The sequence below is a fragment of the Neodiprion virginianus genome, chromosome 3, assembly GCF_021901495.1.
Source record: "Neodiprion virginianus isolate iyNeoVirg1 chromosome 3, iyNeoVirg1.1, whole genome shotgun sequence".
NCBI classification, from domain to species: domain Eukaryota; kingdom Metazoa; phylum Arthropoda; class Insecta; order Hymenoptera; family Diprionidae; genus Neodiprion; species Neodiprion virginianus.
Genome location: NC_060879.1, coordinates 34,619,814 through 34,636,749, shown reverse-complemented (window position 1 = coordinate 34,636,749; position 16,936 = coordinate 34,619,814). Strand labels below are relative to the sequence as shown.

The 16,936-nt window shown below is 35.1% G+C and overlaps 3 protein-coding genes across 17 annotated transcripts; 2 read left to right on the top strand and 1 right to left on the bottom strand.

Annotated features, from left to right (window-relative positions):
- The first annotated feature begins 13 nt into the window (after positions 1-13).
- LOC124300589 (NADH-ubiquinone oxidoreductase subunit 8) lies at positions 14-1,669 on the top strand. The gene is made up of 4 exons (XM_046754855.1): positions 14-167; positions 405-669; positions 737-929; positions 1,314-1,669. The coding sequence occupies exons 1-4, from the start codon at positions 137-139 to the stop codon at positions 1,443-1,445; spliced, it is 621 nt and encodes a 206-aa protein (XP_046610811.1). The 5' UTR covers positions 14-136; the 3' UTR covers positions 1,446-1,669.
- A 1,044-nt stretch (positions 1,670-2,713) lies between these two features.
- On the bottom strand, positions 2,714-10,317 carry LOC124300584 (vacuole membrane protein 1-like). Of its 14 annotated transcripts, none has more exons than XM_046754830.1 (7): positions 9,664-10,291; positions 7,955-8,113; positions 7,582-7,854; positions 4,976-5,329; positions 4,185-4,703; positions 3,835-4,104; positions 2,714-3,712 (listed from the first exon to the last, which is right to left on the bottom strand). In XM_046754830.1, the coding sequence occupies exons 3-7, from the start codon at positions 7,798-7,800 to the stop codon at positions 3,581-3,583; spliced, it is 1,494 nt and encodes a 497-aa protein (XP_046610786.1). In that variant the 5' UTR covers positions 7,801-7,854; positions 7,955-8,113; positions 9,664-10,291; the 3' UTR covers positions 2,714-3,580. The 14 variants fall into 14 exon arrangements, with proteins under 14 accessions (XP_046610786.1, XP_046610784.1, XP_046610783.1 ...); XM_046754828.1 differs by having other exon boundaries at positions 7,962-8,113; XM_046754827.1 differs by lacking the exon at positions 7,955-8,113.
- Positions 10,318-10,915: 598 nt separating this feature from the next.
- On the top strand, positions 10,916-16,670 carry LOC124300583 (N-acetylglucosamine-6-sulfatase-like). 2 transcript variants are annotated; one of them, XM_046754825.1, is made up of 9 exons: positions 10,916-11,254; positions 11,428-11,487; positions 14,036-14,245; positions 14,746-14,907; positions 15,076-15,252; positions 15,364-15,565; positions 15,786-16,078; positions 16,166-16,282; positions 16,375-16,670. In XM_046754825.1, the coding sequence occupies exons 1-9, from the start codon at positions 11,141-11,143 to the stop codon at positions 16,537-16,539; spliced, it is 1,500 nt and encodes a 499-aa protein (XP_046610781.1). In that variant the 5' UTR covers positions 10,916-11,140; the 3' UTR covers positions 16,540-16,670. The 2 variants fall into 2 exon arrangements, with proteins under 2 accessions (XP_046610781.1, XP_046610782.1); XM_046754826.1 differs by lacking the exon at positions 14,036-14,245.
- The last annotated feature ends 266 nt before the right edge of the window (positions 16,671-16,936 follow it).

Genomic DNA, 16,936 nt, shown 5'->3' with positions numbered 1-16,936 from the left:
ATTTTTCGAATGCACTACGAATTGCGCATGCATGCGTATTTCTTCTTTCGCCCCTCCAGCCGTTGTACCAACACTCACATGAAATTTGTTAACTTCACTCGCATTGGCACACAGATTTTTTTAAAAGGTAGCGGCCATGGCGACCGTGCAGATCTTTCGACAGACTGGTAATAATAATTTCATTAAAACCCGCAAACACAATTGTCATTGAATAAAATTTTACGTTCTGGCCAATGGCCTTTGTTTGAAGTCGAAATCCATTAACCAAGTTCTGTGTAAAGTGAAGATTATTGTGTAATAGGTTCATAACCTCAAAACCGTTATGAAATACTAATTTTACTATTATTTGGCAATATCTTCTAAAGAAATTTACATACGTCTTTTGAAAAATATCTGAATTTTAGGTAAGCAGCTTCTGGGTGCAGCTCGCTGTGCAGTTGCTACCAGTCCTTCGATTCGGAACAAGTACTACATTGTTACTCCACCAGAGGAGTCGATGGAATGGAACGATGTTACGGATCGCGCAGTGAACAATATGTTCCTCTTAGAAATCTTTCGAGGAATGGGAATCACTTTTTCTTATTTGCTAAGAGAACCAGCTACTATAAATTATCCTTTTGAAAAGGGACCTTTAAGCCCTAGATTCAGAGGAGAGCACGCGCTAAGAAGGTGACTATTTCAAGCTTTAATCACTTGTTATTAGTCAAGTTGTTATCATTACTAAAATTTTGTAAAGGTACCCATCAGGCGAAGAAAGATGTATCGCATGTAAACTATGTGAGGCTATTTGTCCAGCTCAGGCAATTACAATTGAGGCAGAGGAAAGGCCAGACGGTTCTAGACGCACAACTCGTTATGACATAGATATGACCAAGTGCATTTATTGCGGGTTCTGCCAGGAAGCTTGTCCTGTTGATGCCATCGTGGAGGTATGAAAGAATAGGCATATTTTTAAATCTTACCTCTTTGACTTTTGATTGCCTTAGTAACATTTCGTTTCGCTTAAGGTTATGAACACTTGATATAAATTGATACACTATCAAAAATCAGCCTAAGCATACTTTAATGCTAACAAATGAGCGCACTAGTTTTCGTTGAAATGAACTATCAACATCTAAGATTCGAAATATTGATCACTCTCACAGAAAGTTAATACTTTTATACAAAATATGGCATTTTTTAAAGGTATTAGACGAAGAGAAGGCATTAAATAAGGCATTATTCTGTTAAAAAAAAAAAATTAAACACGTTCTGTTGCTAACTGGAACTTCGTTTATAATTTAATGAAATTCAATTATTAATTCTTTTTTCAGGGACCTAACTTCGAGTTCTCCACTGAAACTCACGAAGAAATGTTATATAATAAAGAGAAGCTACTCAACAATGGAGATAAATGGGAATCTGAAATAGCTGCAAATATTCAAGCAGATCACCTTTATCGCTGAACCAAGTTCAACTACTTAGTCATCTTGTAAAATCCAAATAAACGTAAAATCTAGTAAAATAATACAAGCTGTTGTTGAATGTAAATACTACTTACTTATTTTAACTTGCAATACAGTAGGCAATGGCTACTCTTGTAATTAGGGAGTCACCAAATGCTCCTTGCCCCAAACTCTGTGAAGCAGTACGTCGATGATAACTTGAAAAATAAAAGTTTTAGACAGATTGTCTGTTTTGAGTTTTTTTTTCTTTTTTTTTTAAATTACTATACCTTTTATTTTTAATCATATTCAATTGCATACGAATGTGTCCAGACATTTCACACTTACATTACACAGATTACTCGGGAAGCACGCCACTTATTTCTATAATAATAAATAATAATTACATATCAATAATAACAACAATATATATAAACAACAATAATATGTGTTGATCAAATAATATTCTAATCACCTGATACAGTACACATTATTTAGTTGTAATTTTGGAACTAAATTTTATTCTAATGAAGAATGTCATTTATTAACAATCATTCTGCTGAACACGTTCTTAGTTTCTTGTTGACCGTTCTAATCGGTGCGACATAATTCATTGCTTCACCATAATGGTATTACCTAATTGATTCCCGTAGCTATTTAAATTAAATCACTTTTACGGAATTCTATAATTGTTTTTTTTCCGGTCGGATGTAGTTTTAAAAAATATCGAAAATGTATTTCAATAGGTACTGACGTTCGATTTTTTCTATCTGCAACACCATGTTAAAAATTAAGATAGTAAATTGTTCGCTAGTAGTTTGATAATAATGCCTAGCCTATGACCTATTTTATCGTTTGAGTAATACAAATGGCAGACAATATCCGCCTCTTATCTAACTATGTCTTCATAGATTTCTTTCAAATTGCATATTTCGCTTCCTTACTTTTAGATGTTACCATTTACGCCCAAGAACACGGTGAAAATAACGATTCACCCATACAGTGTGAGTGTGTGCCCAATGATTTTTAAATCTTTTGTGATTTTATGAAAAAAATTTGAATTAGACACAGAGATGCCTATATTACAAATAACTATTATATATGAAATTCCCGGCGTTCATACAAAAAGTGTAGTGGTATCTTTATGACTTCTTACTTTTTGCAGATCAAGCACGCAAAATTTTGTTACTCACAATACCGTTGATTTTCTTTTATTTTCCCACCATGAAATCACTGCGTAATACTGCATCAAATGTAGGGATCTGGCTTTAGGATAAATAAAAATCCAATTTATGATTTGTCCTATGGTTCTGCGGTTCCATTACTATATTGACGCATTAAGATTACCGTGGACTGTTACAATTCATAAATTAACTATGCTTATGTCTATAATGATCAAGGCCTTTATATGTCGATGTGGATTACTTTGACGCAACACAAATACTACGTGCGACGAGTGTATTGAAGTCTTTAAATAACATCATTTATCAAGTTCTTGAAAATCACAAGTCTTCCATTAAAAATGGAAAGTTTATATTGTTGTGATATTGGCTATTAGGTACAGTATAAGCATACGGACAATGTAAAAATGAAATACCAATTCATATAGTAGACTTTGTGTCGCTTCAGTAAGTTCAGAAAGCATCCCATTGCGACATGTACTTAGTTTTTATGCCATGTTTAGCTGCACATGTCTATTGATGTACCAGGCTCAACTTATATGTACTACCTTAAACCCAAAAGTACTATTTATGAAAAAAAAATCACCCTCTCAATGACATTTGTAATTAGGAAATAATGAATAATTTTGCCTTTCTGTATTACCACAATAAGCCCCAACTAACAACATGATCTTCACTCATTGCTAGTAGCACACCAATTGAGCAAACCATTCTTTTTAATATCCGCTCTAACATGTATACCTAGATTGGCTACCCTAGCTACATAGGTATCAAAATATGAAATGATATCTCACATGATATCTGTTAGTGTTCATTTCTGCGCATAATAATCGACGAGTACTTCTTTTCATTTTTGGAAAATACTCGAATCATCTATGCACGTCTTTGCCTATGGTGTAAGTTTCTATTCCATCAGTGCTACCTCCCACCGTTTAAGAGTTATTTTTCAGTCCGTGTTCAATTTTCTTCTAAAGATTAATCAGTTGACGACTTTGTACGTCGACGATGGTGGTTACGTGCCAAAGCATGTATAATTGTGACGAGAAAGTAGCACACCATCAACATGACGAACTTGTCAAAGAGCCAAGAAATTGTTGTAGATCCTTCCTACAAGTGCAAATCATTGATTATACAGTATTCGCATAGCCGAAATAAATTGCATTCATTCGAAATCTAAGTAAAATAAGATACCAAATCAACATAATATTGATCATTATTTTGATACTTACTATAGAGGATTTGTCATGCAATTTTTGTTTCTGTTCAATAAGATACCGCTTCAAGGGTTCTTGAAACTTTGGGCCAATGACTGGAATAATTGCTAACAAAGCAATTACTTTATCTAAAAGTTCCTCGTTGAATGCCACAATTACTGCTAATTGCTGTATGTGCATTTTTACTACAGCTTTTCCGACTAGTGTTGCACCAAAAAAAGTCCAGAATGGAATAAGATAGTGTCCACAAGTTAATCCGGCAAGATCGAACAACGGATTTGGTATCTATAATGCAAATATTTAATTACAATCGCAAGTTTCACTTTTATCGTGAAATAAATGGATATTGGGTATTGTAAAATTACCGATGCACAAGCAAGTATTCCTAAGAAGCCAGCCTTTTGGACAAAATGTTTCATTGCTAGTTTGGCACGCATTCCCAATGAAACACATTTTTCTCCATTTTCCAGTGCCTCCAATGCTTCGAGTTCTCTCAACTCTTCTTGATCCTGACCTTGGTCGTGATCTTTGTCACTTTGCCGACTAAGTCGTGCAGCTCGTGCCATAAAATAAGGTGGCAATTCCCCCAAAGCTGTACCAGCACCCCACAGCATTGCTTCAATGCGTACTTTTCTCATGATATTCAAGACACTGGCCGTCCATGCTGGATCTACTGTAGATGGACACACGATCTGGTCTGGATAAGGAGGCTCGGGAAAATTTAACCCTCCGCATTCATAAGCTGCCATCGTCACAGAGGCTATGTGAGGTCCCAAGTACAAGACAAAAGTGTGAAGCCCAGTTCCCAGGCCAACGCTCGATAATACGCCTAGTCCTACCCAGTAGAACCACCATACGACGGTGGCCTCCCAGGATTTAAACAGCTGTGGTAACCAGGTTAAATAAGTTCGGGTTGATCCACTTGTACGATAGATATATTTTTACATTGAAATCTATTATTTATTTAATATAAGTCTGTGGTGCTCTTTTTTTTGTTTCGAAACTACACACTAGAATTTTGCAGAAGAAAATATGAAACTTCAATGCTCTGTTCTCATTGTTTAATAAAGGTCTAGTAATATCTAAATATATTAAAAATTATCTAAAGTTTTGGTATTAATCATAGTTATATGGATATTCAAAAATATAATCTCACCTGTTGTTGTGGTCCAGAGACTCTGCTCGAAAGTAAAAATAATCCGGCGATCATTATTATACTCCATACTGTTTTTCTATATTTGAAAGTGTTTTTTGTTAAACTAACAACATTGATAAGTAATTCTTGTAGAAAAAAGTTCAATGTTTTTATTGGATGATGCCATAGCGTTAAGCTATCGGGATCTACATCCAAATCACTGTTTTGGTTGGAATGCAAATGCGATTGTGAAGTATGGGAGGATTTCTTTGCTGCCGGTGTACTTTGTCGAGTACCATTTGTAGCAGTTGAAGTATCCTTAGTACGTCTGACGGCTGATGTGTTCTCCGACATTGTAGCTCCCAACCGATTTATCTGATGGTTAAAAACAAGAATGATTCAACGAAAATTGTAACTTGAACAAGAGAATTTTCCATTATTAGTAACATCTATGCTAGGTCAAAATTAACAAAGCTACTTTAGTGCGGCATTACAATACTGTGATTGCAATTGAAAATTTATGCTTGTCAGCACAAACAAAATTGCAAAACGTGCAGAATTACGACATGGCTGAAATATTACTCAGCAGGATTTCTGACATAAATTTAGTTCAACTAATTAAAACACACGAACGATAAGACCTAAGGTTCCAACTATTTGGGTGAGGGCATAATAATTCAGTATTCAAACTCTCACTATCCTTGTCAATGATTTCAAGGCCTGTGTCACAGTCGTAATGTTGGCTTTGAAACTGGCTTCACTTACGCAACTAATTATGTTACCGTTTCAAACATATGGCGTTGTAAAATATCGAAATTGTATCTACATGTATTTATAACGTGCGATAATTAATGTTGATTTAAACTACAAAGTCTGTGGAGAATCCAGTTTTAAAAGGAATATTACAAACGACCATTTTCGAGTGAATAACACAAAAACTATATAGTACAGGAAAACTGTTTATTTACGTCTAATTTACTTCAAACAGCTCAGCCAAGTTCATATCAATGACCAGATAGTCTTTGTATGGCCTCAGTTCACGATTACCCATTGTTATTTCCCCTCTAAATTTAAAGTGAAGCAAATCGAGCAACCGAATAGAACTGACCAGTGAGTACTGGCTGACTGGTGTATCATTGACTCATTATCATTGGGCAGTCTGTTTAGTGGAGGGTCAAGGGGCAACTGTCTCCCTACTATCATTCTACAAACTGATACTAAATTTCGTACTACGAATCATTATTTGTTGTTGTACCAATAATTGAAATTGGACTAAGTCAATTAGTGACTGAAGCCACGTTTTAAATTAATAGTGACCATAATAAATTTACGAACAAATAGAGACGATTTTCACACTCTAAAATTGTTCGAAAATATGTAATTGACTAATTTGTGTGGTGTCCAAAGTGTGGTATTTAGTTACATCGAATCTCCTATTAACAACATGTGTCTATGATACAAAATCACGTGTTTATCAGCAGTACCTAAACCCAGATATACATTTCTGAAATAGCACACATTAGCAACAAATTACGTTTAAAAAAAATGATGAATTAAGCAATAACTACTTATTTTATTAGTATGGCGGGATCATAATGAATACAAGTAAAACATGCAAGCAATTATCAAGTCTTTATAATGCGTGTAGGCTATAAAGAGTTATTTGGTTAATTATAGAAATGATCTGCTAGTCGTAGAAATATTCATGCTTAGGTGAAAGGTGAAAAAAATTTGCTATCAACGTGAACCATGATTTTGGATGCAACTGTTTTGAATTCCAAATATAGATGTTAGCTTCTATCATCAAATTTTCACTATAGAGGTGCTATTTTAAATTTTAATATTCAAATTTCCACCATAATCAAAGATATTTTCATTCCCCAAGAATTTGGGCCGGATAAAAAAATATTCAGAGACCACACAGGTTGAATGTTTGACTTTTCCTAAAATATGTCAATTTTGTCAAAAAAAAAAAAAAAAACTGGACAAAAATATTTTTGGCAAGCAGAGTATTTTAATTTTAATTATTAAGTAAATGTATGCATGACATACAGTTACAGATTTTTTTCGTTTTATTAATAGTTGATAAATGTAAATAAATTAAAAATTAAATAAATTTGTGTTATCATACAGTATGAGCCAAATTGGTTAGATGGAATAAGTTTGAATTTACGACACTTTTTCAGGTTTTTAATCTGTCAAGAGATCTCTAAATATTTTCAGAGAAACCCTGGATTGTTGGGATTCAAGATTAATTTAAAATAGAGACACAATTCTAGGAAGAGGCTGGCAAATGAACATTAAAATAATACCACTGTAGTGCATATGGGATGAATGATAATATATCACATGAATCCATATAAAGTAAACTGATGCTACTGATAGGTACCAAATACACATTATCGAAGAAAAGCCGTTGGTGATGAAAAATTTTGACATGCAAAGTTACTGCATTAAATCTTACTTAAACGTTCAAAGTTTTACTTGGAAAAGAAATTTTTTGGAAGGGCGTTTTTTGTGTCCAGATTTAAGGATTACCAAAGCAATTTTCAAAAACTGTGTCATGTATTATAACGTTAATCAGTAGCAGCAGCATTGCTTTTTTTATATGACCGAGGATTGTATACCATGTCTGTCTTGTTTCCTGAGACAGGTAGCCTTCGATCCCTTAGTAAACCTTTAAGCTGTTCGCGCGTCATACGCCGAAGAGAGGAAGTGATAGCAGAGTTGCTAAACGAACCACCGCTACTCAGTTGATTAAAGTTGCTCTCAGAATACTCCGTGGTGGTAGTAGAAGACGTGGATGTGGTATGGTTTGCCTTTCGACCTACTCTCTTCCTCACCATCACCACAAAAGCCAGGGACAGAGTCTGATCTGTACCTTCGGCGTGTTTCTTAAACTATTTTAGGAATGAAGAAGCCAATTGGTACGAGATGGATGATAATTACGGAGAGCCAATCTATATGGAGTTTAAGGTAAGTTCGACAAGTTGGACAAACCGATTACTTTATATTGAACTTTTGCTTGTCATATAGCATCGCTAGGAGTAGTCGACAACCAATAATTGGCAATTATTGGTCGCACAAATCATTCACCCAATTGCTTTCCATAAACTGTACTTTTGTTCTTTCAATGGTTTGTGATGAATTTAACTGCGGCTGTAAGAAAGAACCATATGACAATGAATAAAATTATCTTTCCGATTAGGATGATCAGCAAAAAATTAGAACAATAACGCCAAGGATGTCCGTATTAACAAATTTTAGTAGCAATGTTTCACTCATATTATGATACACAGTATTTCATAATTTGAGAAACCAGGATCTGGTACGATTAAAATGTAAGAACATTCTGTTATAAGATCGTTTACAAAATGATATGAAAAAAAATACAACTCGGGCAAGGAGTAAATGATGGAAAATTTAAAAATACTTTTCCCCAACTTCTTAAATTTCTCTCAAACAAGATTAAATTTTAGGCCTTTGTAAAACTATTATACTATATTTCAAAAGTATGAATTGCCATTCATGAGAATTGGAAGCAAAGTTAATAGAAAATCATTTGAATGATTTAGTGAAAACTGTAGAAAAAACTTGGTTGATTCAAATTATTTTCTTTTCTGACTTATTTCAGAGATGTTAGTTAGATAATGAACCACAGTAGCACAAATCACATCGTCCAAGGACTTTTGGCAAACGATAGCGACATTTTCTCAATCTCATAAAGGTATCGATATCTGTGAAGACATATTAACTGGGACTAGTTTTAACTTACTAATGGCAATTAAATTGAAAACCCTAAAAATGTTTAAACTTCCTTATTCAACTTCTAAAGTACTATCCAAATGAAAAAATATATAAGCTGTGAGCTTAAAGTAATCAGTCAGATTCTACATTTAGAATACATCAAAATGGTAGCCTTGTTCTTATCACGTCGTTTCAGGTTTTCGTAATCTCTAATATAACATAGTTCAAGGATGTAAAACCACAACTTGGAAAGCAAAGTTTGCAAGATGATAAACATTTGAAATAAATGAATTACAAAAGGTTGAAAAACAATTAGCGTTAGTGGACAAATGCGAAAACTCATAATCATACGACTAAGATATCTAGCTAAACGGCTACTCACTTGAGTAATTGAAAAACACCATCTCATGGTATTGTGAAAATAATGAGTTAAGCAATACGCGGATATGTCCTTATTCTTAGACTAATAATACACGTGTGTTAGTTTCTTTATTTGTTGAGTTAGTGAAGTGGTGAGTTGCAAATAGATCAACAACTTCTGGTGATAATGAAAATAACAATTACAGCCAGATCCCAGCCAGTTTAAATAGCACCAGCACCAGCGAACAACATGCAAGTCACAATGAGAGGATTACCCTTACCTTTTTAACCCGTTAGACATTATTCAATTTGTATTTTTCAGTTACGAAATTACAATAAATGGCACAAGAATGCTTGGAATTTTACAATAGTAAAAAATAAAAACATTTCAAGCCAAATTGGTGCCTGAACAATTTTTTGGCTCAAGCTATTTAACAAAGAAAGTTATTATTAGAAGTAGGTATATACATAGATGATAATCAAAAGTCGGTACGCATATATGAATGAAATGTAGTAAAATATGTCAGCAAAATTGCAGGACGTGATATTCGCGACAGTTTTATCTAAGTCAGAATGAGTTGGCAAAAGTAATGGATGTATACCTGCGAATACTTGTAGAATCAGCTTTTACTTAGGGCACAACCAATGGTTTCTCAAAATTTTTGACACAAACGAAGAACGGTAAACGAACAACGCACACGAATAATTTCGTACGTACAAAGCTCACCTCACAAGTTACTCCCCATGACAAACGTGACTTTCTACTTTGAAGATTTCACTATCGCACTAATTATCACATGGACATACTTTGAATCACTAGCCTTAACCTCAATGATAAGCGCCCACGTAGTAATTGAAAGCTCCTTAGCTACGAATAATTTCTGGATTCCACAGAATTATTGATGTATTTCACAATGTTCACATTTATCTGTCATTCGAGGTAAATTTTCAGTGCCTTATTTGATTCTGAGCAATAACTCAAATGCCTTGAATTAATTAAGTAATCAGATTAGTGTAGCTATGCACCTAGGTATCTCGTAAAATGTACGCTAATTAAATAGTTACTGACTGCTCAGAGTACTAGTCGAATTGTCCACGCAGTGGTAATTTGTCTACTTTTATCTACGCGAAAAGAGGAACGAATTCAAAAAAACAATCGTACCACATTTTTTGGAATACACTAGGCTCTCGTCATTCGCAATCGCAGCTATTGTAAACCATTGTGAACTTATGACTTGATGTAGGCGTCGCAGGCAGCGCTGGTATCAGCCAAGATCACGTGGCGAAAGGCGTTTGCAAAAATTTTGCTGTAATCGATATAATGCCACAGCATCAATTATGTTGTTATTTGTTCCTTAATATGATTGAGAATTTTTCTAAAAAAAATTCTGACAGGCTCGAGTATTGTGTTTGTATACATTTTCGCTAGCAGTATTGACAATTTTCGTATATACCTAGAGATCTCAGAGAGATATAGAGTTTTATTAGACTCTGGGGTCAAACAGCCCTTACAACAGCAAAAGAGCACAATACAGTAGCATGGATATAATCAAGGTATTATTATGAGTATTGCATGGTAGAAGAGTACAAATACATTGCATAAATTTAAAACGTAGATATATACCATAAGCAGAGATGAGTAGGCCATAAGTATGTTCTGTAATATGCAGGTGTGTGAGTTCTGTTTTATCAGCGCGTCTGTACAGGCTGGTAAGACATGAAAGTCCCTAGGGTAAGTATGTATTTACCCACCAACGATCACCTCACCTACTCAACTGTTACATATTGTTTCCTAAGGCCAACTTTCTTTAATATTTGTTTGTATTTATGACTATGAACATGCTATGTTCAAATTGAAACAATTGACGGGGAAGCACCATCGTAGGCAGTAGACCCGTAATTGCGGCGTAAAGTGCGTCATTTCATATAAAATTTCAAACGCAAACGTTGCAGTGGCACTGGTATATGTCTATCACTCTTCACAATTTATTAAGTTATGTAAAAGTACAGTTGTTTTATGTTTGAGATATCTTTGAGCAAATCGTTCCTTTGTTAAAATACGTAAGGATAAGCTGCATAATGAGTATCCCAATACTCACTGCGTTGATATGTGTTTGTACACCGATTGCGATTACAGCTTCGAATATAGTCTTAATCATAGCTGATGATTTGGATTTGACGATCGGTGGAATGGTAAGTAATAAATTATAATTTCACGTTATTCTTATTATTAATTTAAAAATTTTTCCTATTTGTACGAATAGGAATGTAATTGTTACGATTATCTTGAAATAATGGGTTATTTGCCTCACTTTTTATTCTCTTTAATTTACTAATACAGTTGTCTTGTTTCTGCACAATTATAGACGCCACTGCGAAACACGAAGAAACTTATTGGAGATCAGGGAGCTGTCTTTGCTAACTGCGTAAGTGCAATTTGTATTTTTTTAATATAACCGAACAACGTCTCATCTCTTAAACCGAGCTATATAATAAAACATTTCCACTTAACTGGCTCATTTATCACCGAATTGGTGCGTTGCTTTCTTATTACGTGTAGTATAATATACGTATAACAAGTTACATATGTCATTCTATATATGAGGGATTCTCCGTCAACTCGGCCACTTTTTTTTCGACCATCTCAGATCTGCCCCATAATTCCTCATATCAAAGTACTACTAAAAGGTACTCTATGTGAATTTTTTCAGACTTAAATAATTCATTATTTGAGAAATTGCCATTTTTTTTTCAAATGAATATATCTCGGAAACTTGAAGTAACTGAAAAAAATGACTCTACATAAAAGTTGTAGTTTTTTGTTAGCTTTCGAGAGGAATTTTTGAAAAAATTTTTACGATCCGGTAACGCTAATTTTTTACCAAAAAAGGAAGAAATAATTTTTTTTATTCAAAAAGGACCCTTTTTTTTGCTGAAAAAATTGCAGTCTTCCAATATGTGTGAAAATATCGCCAAAAAATCGCCAAAGTGGCACGGATCCTCACAAATTCGGTCGAGGTTCCGGTATAAAAAAATTAATTTGTGTGGCTTCATTTTTTTTACCCTAGAATCTCGATCCGTGTCACTCTGGTGATTTTTTGGCGATATTGTCACACATATTGGAAGACTGCAATTTTTCAGCAAAAAAAAGGGTCCTTTTTGAATAAAAAAAATGATTTCTTCCTTTTTTGGTAAAAAATCAGCGTTACCAAAACATAAAAATTTTTTCAAAAATTCCTCTCGAAAGCTAACAAAAAACTACAACTTTTATGTAGAGTCATTTTTTTTCAGTTACTTCAAGTTTCCGAGATATATTCATTTGAAAAAAAATGGCAATTTCTCAAATAATGAATTAAAAAGTCTGAAAAAATTCACATAGAGTACCTTGTAGTAGTACTTTGATATGAGGAATTATAGGGCAGATTTGAGATGGCCGAAAAAAAAGTGGCCGAGTTGACGGAGAATCCCTCATATAATCATGATGAATATACTGGGATGATGCGCGTAAGACAAATTGTTTGTCTTAAATTTTTATTTATTATTATCGGTATACAAAGCGCTGCAGGCAGTCATGGACCGAATGAACGCGAAATTGCTTCTTTCTTTAATTGGAATACTGTGCGATGTTTGTCGTTTTCAGGGGATGGCGAACACTTGTTGTCAGCCGATTATTTTGCATAAATTACACAATCAATTGCCGTTATTTTAGTAAATTCCTCATGCGGTACTCTACCCCCCTCCTCTCCCCCTCTCTCAGCCTAAAAGTGCACTCCGGTGAAATTGTTGCTCGGCCGTTGACTGCGATTAAACTATACCGTTAATCATAAAAAAAATATAAATATAAACTAGATACCTACGTCTATAGCACCACGTAGCAAAAAGTCAATGTGTATTTCAAAAATCAACAAAATGGTGGACAACTGCATTTTTTTTTCAAATTTTTACTGATAGCTAATTCACACATGAAACAAAAATTATTAACTTACCGATTTTGACATCTAATACTTTAAATACTTTCGCGAGGCCCGTATGACCGTAGTTGTAAAGTATAGTGACAATATCAGCGGCAGTTTCCATATAATGGAGTTGCTGGCGTGCTCGAAACAGTTTCACAGAAAATGCTTATCTCCGTCAATTTTACGATTTTTTTCAGAAAATTTGGAGAGAACATTCTTAAAACATACATCTAACAGAAAATGAAAAAAAAATCTGAAAATTTAGAATTTTTACTGTAGTATGGCGCCTTAAGGAAATTCGAGATGAATCTTAAGGATTTCTGTACCACTGTATAAAATGAAAACAGAGATTCCTTGGGTTCATCCGAAAATTTTCAGTTAGGTTTTTTCAATTGTGGAAATTCAAGTGTTTAAATATTTGTAGTAACGAATTGTGGAAGCAGTAACCGCCTTTACCAAGCGCTGTATGAAAAGTGAAAGATCGCTTGCATTTTTAGCTACCTGCATGTATGCATGTACCTTGGCATATGCATATATATGCAACCAATTTTGTATTTCTCCACCAGATGTCGCCTGACAGAAGAAACGTTGATCGCGGTTGACGAGACATATAAAGTCACCGGGTTTTTCGAATGGGGAAAGTTATAATGAAACATCATTTGGCATACCTTCTATAAATTCTCAATTTTTTAAGCAACAAGCAATTTTCATGAAACCAAGCATACCTCAAACATCTTTTTCAACCGAGTTCCGAAGAAACTGACATCTTGGCGTCTTATGGCTATTCCTTGTCAAAATCTCTGTTCTACTGTGTCATCTATAAATTACTCTCAAACCGATATTGAAGTACCGAAATGCACTGGCTCTAAATCATGCACAGGATATTTTATTCTTTAGATAGACTCATAGGTTCTGATTTATATCTCAGAATGGATGAAATTGAATTATAAACATGGGTTAGCACTTTGATCACTGAGAACACTGTTGAATCGTCTAAATTACATTAATTATTGATTAGTTTGTTAACTCACCGATCTGCTGTCCCAATCGAGCGTCGATTCTAACTGGTCGATACCAGCACAATCACTTGACCGTCAACAATTCGATTGCGGGTGGATGCAGCAGCCCGGAATGGCAGAAATACCAAGAGCCGAATACGTTCGCACAACAGATAAAACGTGACTCATCCTCCTACACCACTTTTTATGCTGGAAAATATTTGAACCAGGTAATCGTTGAATAATCAATCCAATACCTAACGCGCTAAGAAAGGATACTCACCTATAACACTACCTTGCCTTCGAACCAAAACATTGTGCGAGTTTATCGTAAAACTAGGAAAAATTTGAAAATGAGATACATATATTCGAACGCGACTCGATCTGCGGGTCAACTGAAGTCTTCGACAAAGAAAATTATATTTACACGTAGATGTGGACAATTGACTGGTGAGAAATACATACAGACACATAGTTTTTGGAACATGACTCACCTTTCGGTTATTTTATTTATTTTTTTTATTTCAACTGCTGCTAAAACCAAGAAAGCGAAACATTATTGTCTACTGTGGGTGTTGGTAGAGATTATTATGATCATTATTATTGTTATACAACCGATAGTTTCGAAGCATTCTTGAAACATGTTTGGTTCTGCAAAAAAATAAAGTCAATAATTTTGGTAGCGATTTTGAACCAGCGAAATTTGCATCTAACAATAAAACCGATTCAGTATGGAAGCAGGGCAGCAGGCGGGCCATCGCATGTTCCACTGGGGTGGGATTGGTGGGCTGGACTGGTCGGTAATTCGAAATACTACGACTACACATTGTCCATAAATGGTACCGAAAAAAAGTACGGTGATAAACCCGGAGATTACCTTACTGACGTGATCGTAAGTGCAAATTTGTTTATCCGAAATTTATACGTATTTCAGACTATATAAGCACCTGCGGTTACCGATATATTTATGTATTTGTTGGGGGTTATTTTGCTCAAATCCAATACAAGGGGGCTTTCTTTTTCTTTTTCTTCTTACCTGAACGAAACTGTCTATTTCCAGGGAAATCTTGCGATGGAATTTTTGAAAACGCGTAACACTAATAATGACCATCAGTTTCTCATGGTTCTGGCACCACCGGCTCCTCACGCACCCTTCACACCAGCGCCGAGACACGATGGCGCCTTTAAAGGGACGAAAGCCATGCGAACACCGAACTTTAACACTCCTCGACAGAGGGTATAATTTCACTCGGTTTATGAATCCCACTTGAAAATATACAGAAATAATTGTCGATCATCAGACGTAATGATAGTGCCGAATATTGCGTAACGTCAAAACTTTCTACAGGATAAGCATTTTTTGGCACGCTATGGTAGAGCGCCACTGCCGGAATCTATCTTGCCGAAATTGGACGAAATCTACAGACGTCGTTGGGAGGCATTATTAGCCGTCGATGACCTGGTACAAAACGTTTACAACACACTCCTCGAACGTCACTTGATAAACGACACTTACATCATTTTCACATCGGATAACGGTTATCACGTCGGTGAGAAAAATAATATCACGTGTAACACGATGTCTGAATAAATGGCAGGATTACCGGGACACTTGAATGTTCCATCGTTTGATAAAACAAGTCAAATAGTGATTCGAGTGATCGTTTTTGCATAAAAAAAGAACATTCAAGTTTTCTACCTTTTTTCTTTCTTTCGTACTTTTCAAATCTTCACTCAACAACATTTCCGATTTTTCTATTTTCTCCGTAGGACAATTCAGCCTGCCATTCGACAAACGTCAGCCGTACGAAACAGATATTCGAGTTCCCTTACTGATTCGCGGTCCAGGGATTTCGAAGGGGACCGTACAGTATCCGGCGAGTAGCGTGGATCTGTTTGCAACTATTTTAGATATGGCTGGCACTGATGCATCATCCGACGGCACTTCGCTGCTAAGTCATTACCTCCGTACTGACAGAACACTGCTCATCGAATACAGAGGCGAGAAATCTGAGAAACCGCAGACCTCCGGATGTCCAACGGACAGTGATCCAAACATGGCTGTAAATCGCTATATTTTATATTTTTATCATCTCTTGTAATACCTCGTTATGCAATTTTAGAATTTCCATTACTTTTTTCCCTTTCAGATATGCAGCGCGGATTTTGCGTGCAAATGTCAGGATTGCAAAAACAACACGTACAGCTGTATTAGAAGAGTGGCGAACGGGGATGACAATCTCTTCTGTATCTTTGAAGATAACGATGTGATTATTCGATCCATATAGAATACTGAAAGAATGATGTGACACGTACCTGTTCCGTAAATTCGTTCGCTAATTTTATCTTTCTTTTACAGAATTATGTCGAGGCGTATGATTTGAAAACGGACGCTTTCCAAATAACTAATATTGGGTACACCATGCCTTCTAGACGAAGGCATTTGTTCAGAAATCGCCTCAAGAAAGCTGTAGTCTGTAAGGGTGATGATTGCGTGATAACTGGTACGCAATTAATCGATTAATAATTACACGACATTTCATTATTCGTGAATTAATCCAATATGGTTATTAATTATTTTTTTTCCACTATGTTCGCTTAATTTTATAATCTACGAGCTGTGACATTGTATTTTTGCTATTATTACGAATAAAGTTTTATATTAAAGAATGGTGTATGTTTTTTTTTTCGTTGAAATACGTGCGTTTTCACAGTATTTCAATATACCTACTATCTAAATTTTTATTTGAAATTGCGTCTGTGAATACAGTTTTTCTTTATAACATATTTTACACCGTCAGGATCGTAGGAAAAATATTTTAAAGCCCACTACCCGGTTCTCGAGCAATGATAATATACTTTTGCCGTTTTCCCCGCTCCATCGGAAATATAAATCGCGAATATAAATCGCTTCCAGCGTT

Coding starts and splice junctions, on each gene's coding strand:
- LOC124300589 (XM_046754855.1), top strand. CDS start 137: ATGGCGACCGTGCAGATCTTTCGACAGACTG. Junction 670..736: donor GGAGAGCACGCGCTAAGAAG/GTGACTATTTCA, acceptor AATTTTGTAAAG/GTACCCATCAGGCGAAGAAA. Junction 930..1,313: donor CTGTTGATGCCATCGTGGAG/GTATGAAAGAAT, acceptor TTCTTTTTTCAG/GGACCTAACTTCGAGTTCTC.
- LOC124300584 (XM_046754830.1), bottom strand. CDS start 7,800: ATGGTGAGGAAGAGAGTAGGTCGAAAGGCAAACCATACCACATCCACG. Junction 4,704..4,975: donor TCTCTGGACCACAACAACAG/GTGAGATTATAT, acceptor TGGTTACCACAG/CTGTTTAAATCCTGGGAGGC. Junction 4,105..4,184: donor GAATACTTGCTTGTGCATCG/GTAATTTTACAA, acceptor TTTGCATTATAG/ATACCAAATCCGTTGTTCGA.
- LOC124300583 (XM_046754825.1), top strand. CDS start 11,141: ATGAGTATCCCAATACTCACTGCGTTGATATGTGTTTGTACACCGATT. Junction 11,488..14,035: donor GAGCTGTCTTTGCTAACTGC/GTAAGTGCAATT, acceptor ATTATTGATTAG/TTTGTTAACTCACCGATCTG. Junction 15,253..15,363: donor TTAACACTCCTCGACAGAGG/GTATAATTTCAC, acceptor AACTTTCTACAG/GATAAGCATTTTTTGGCACG.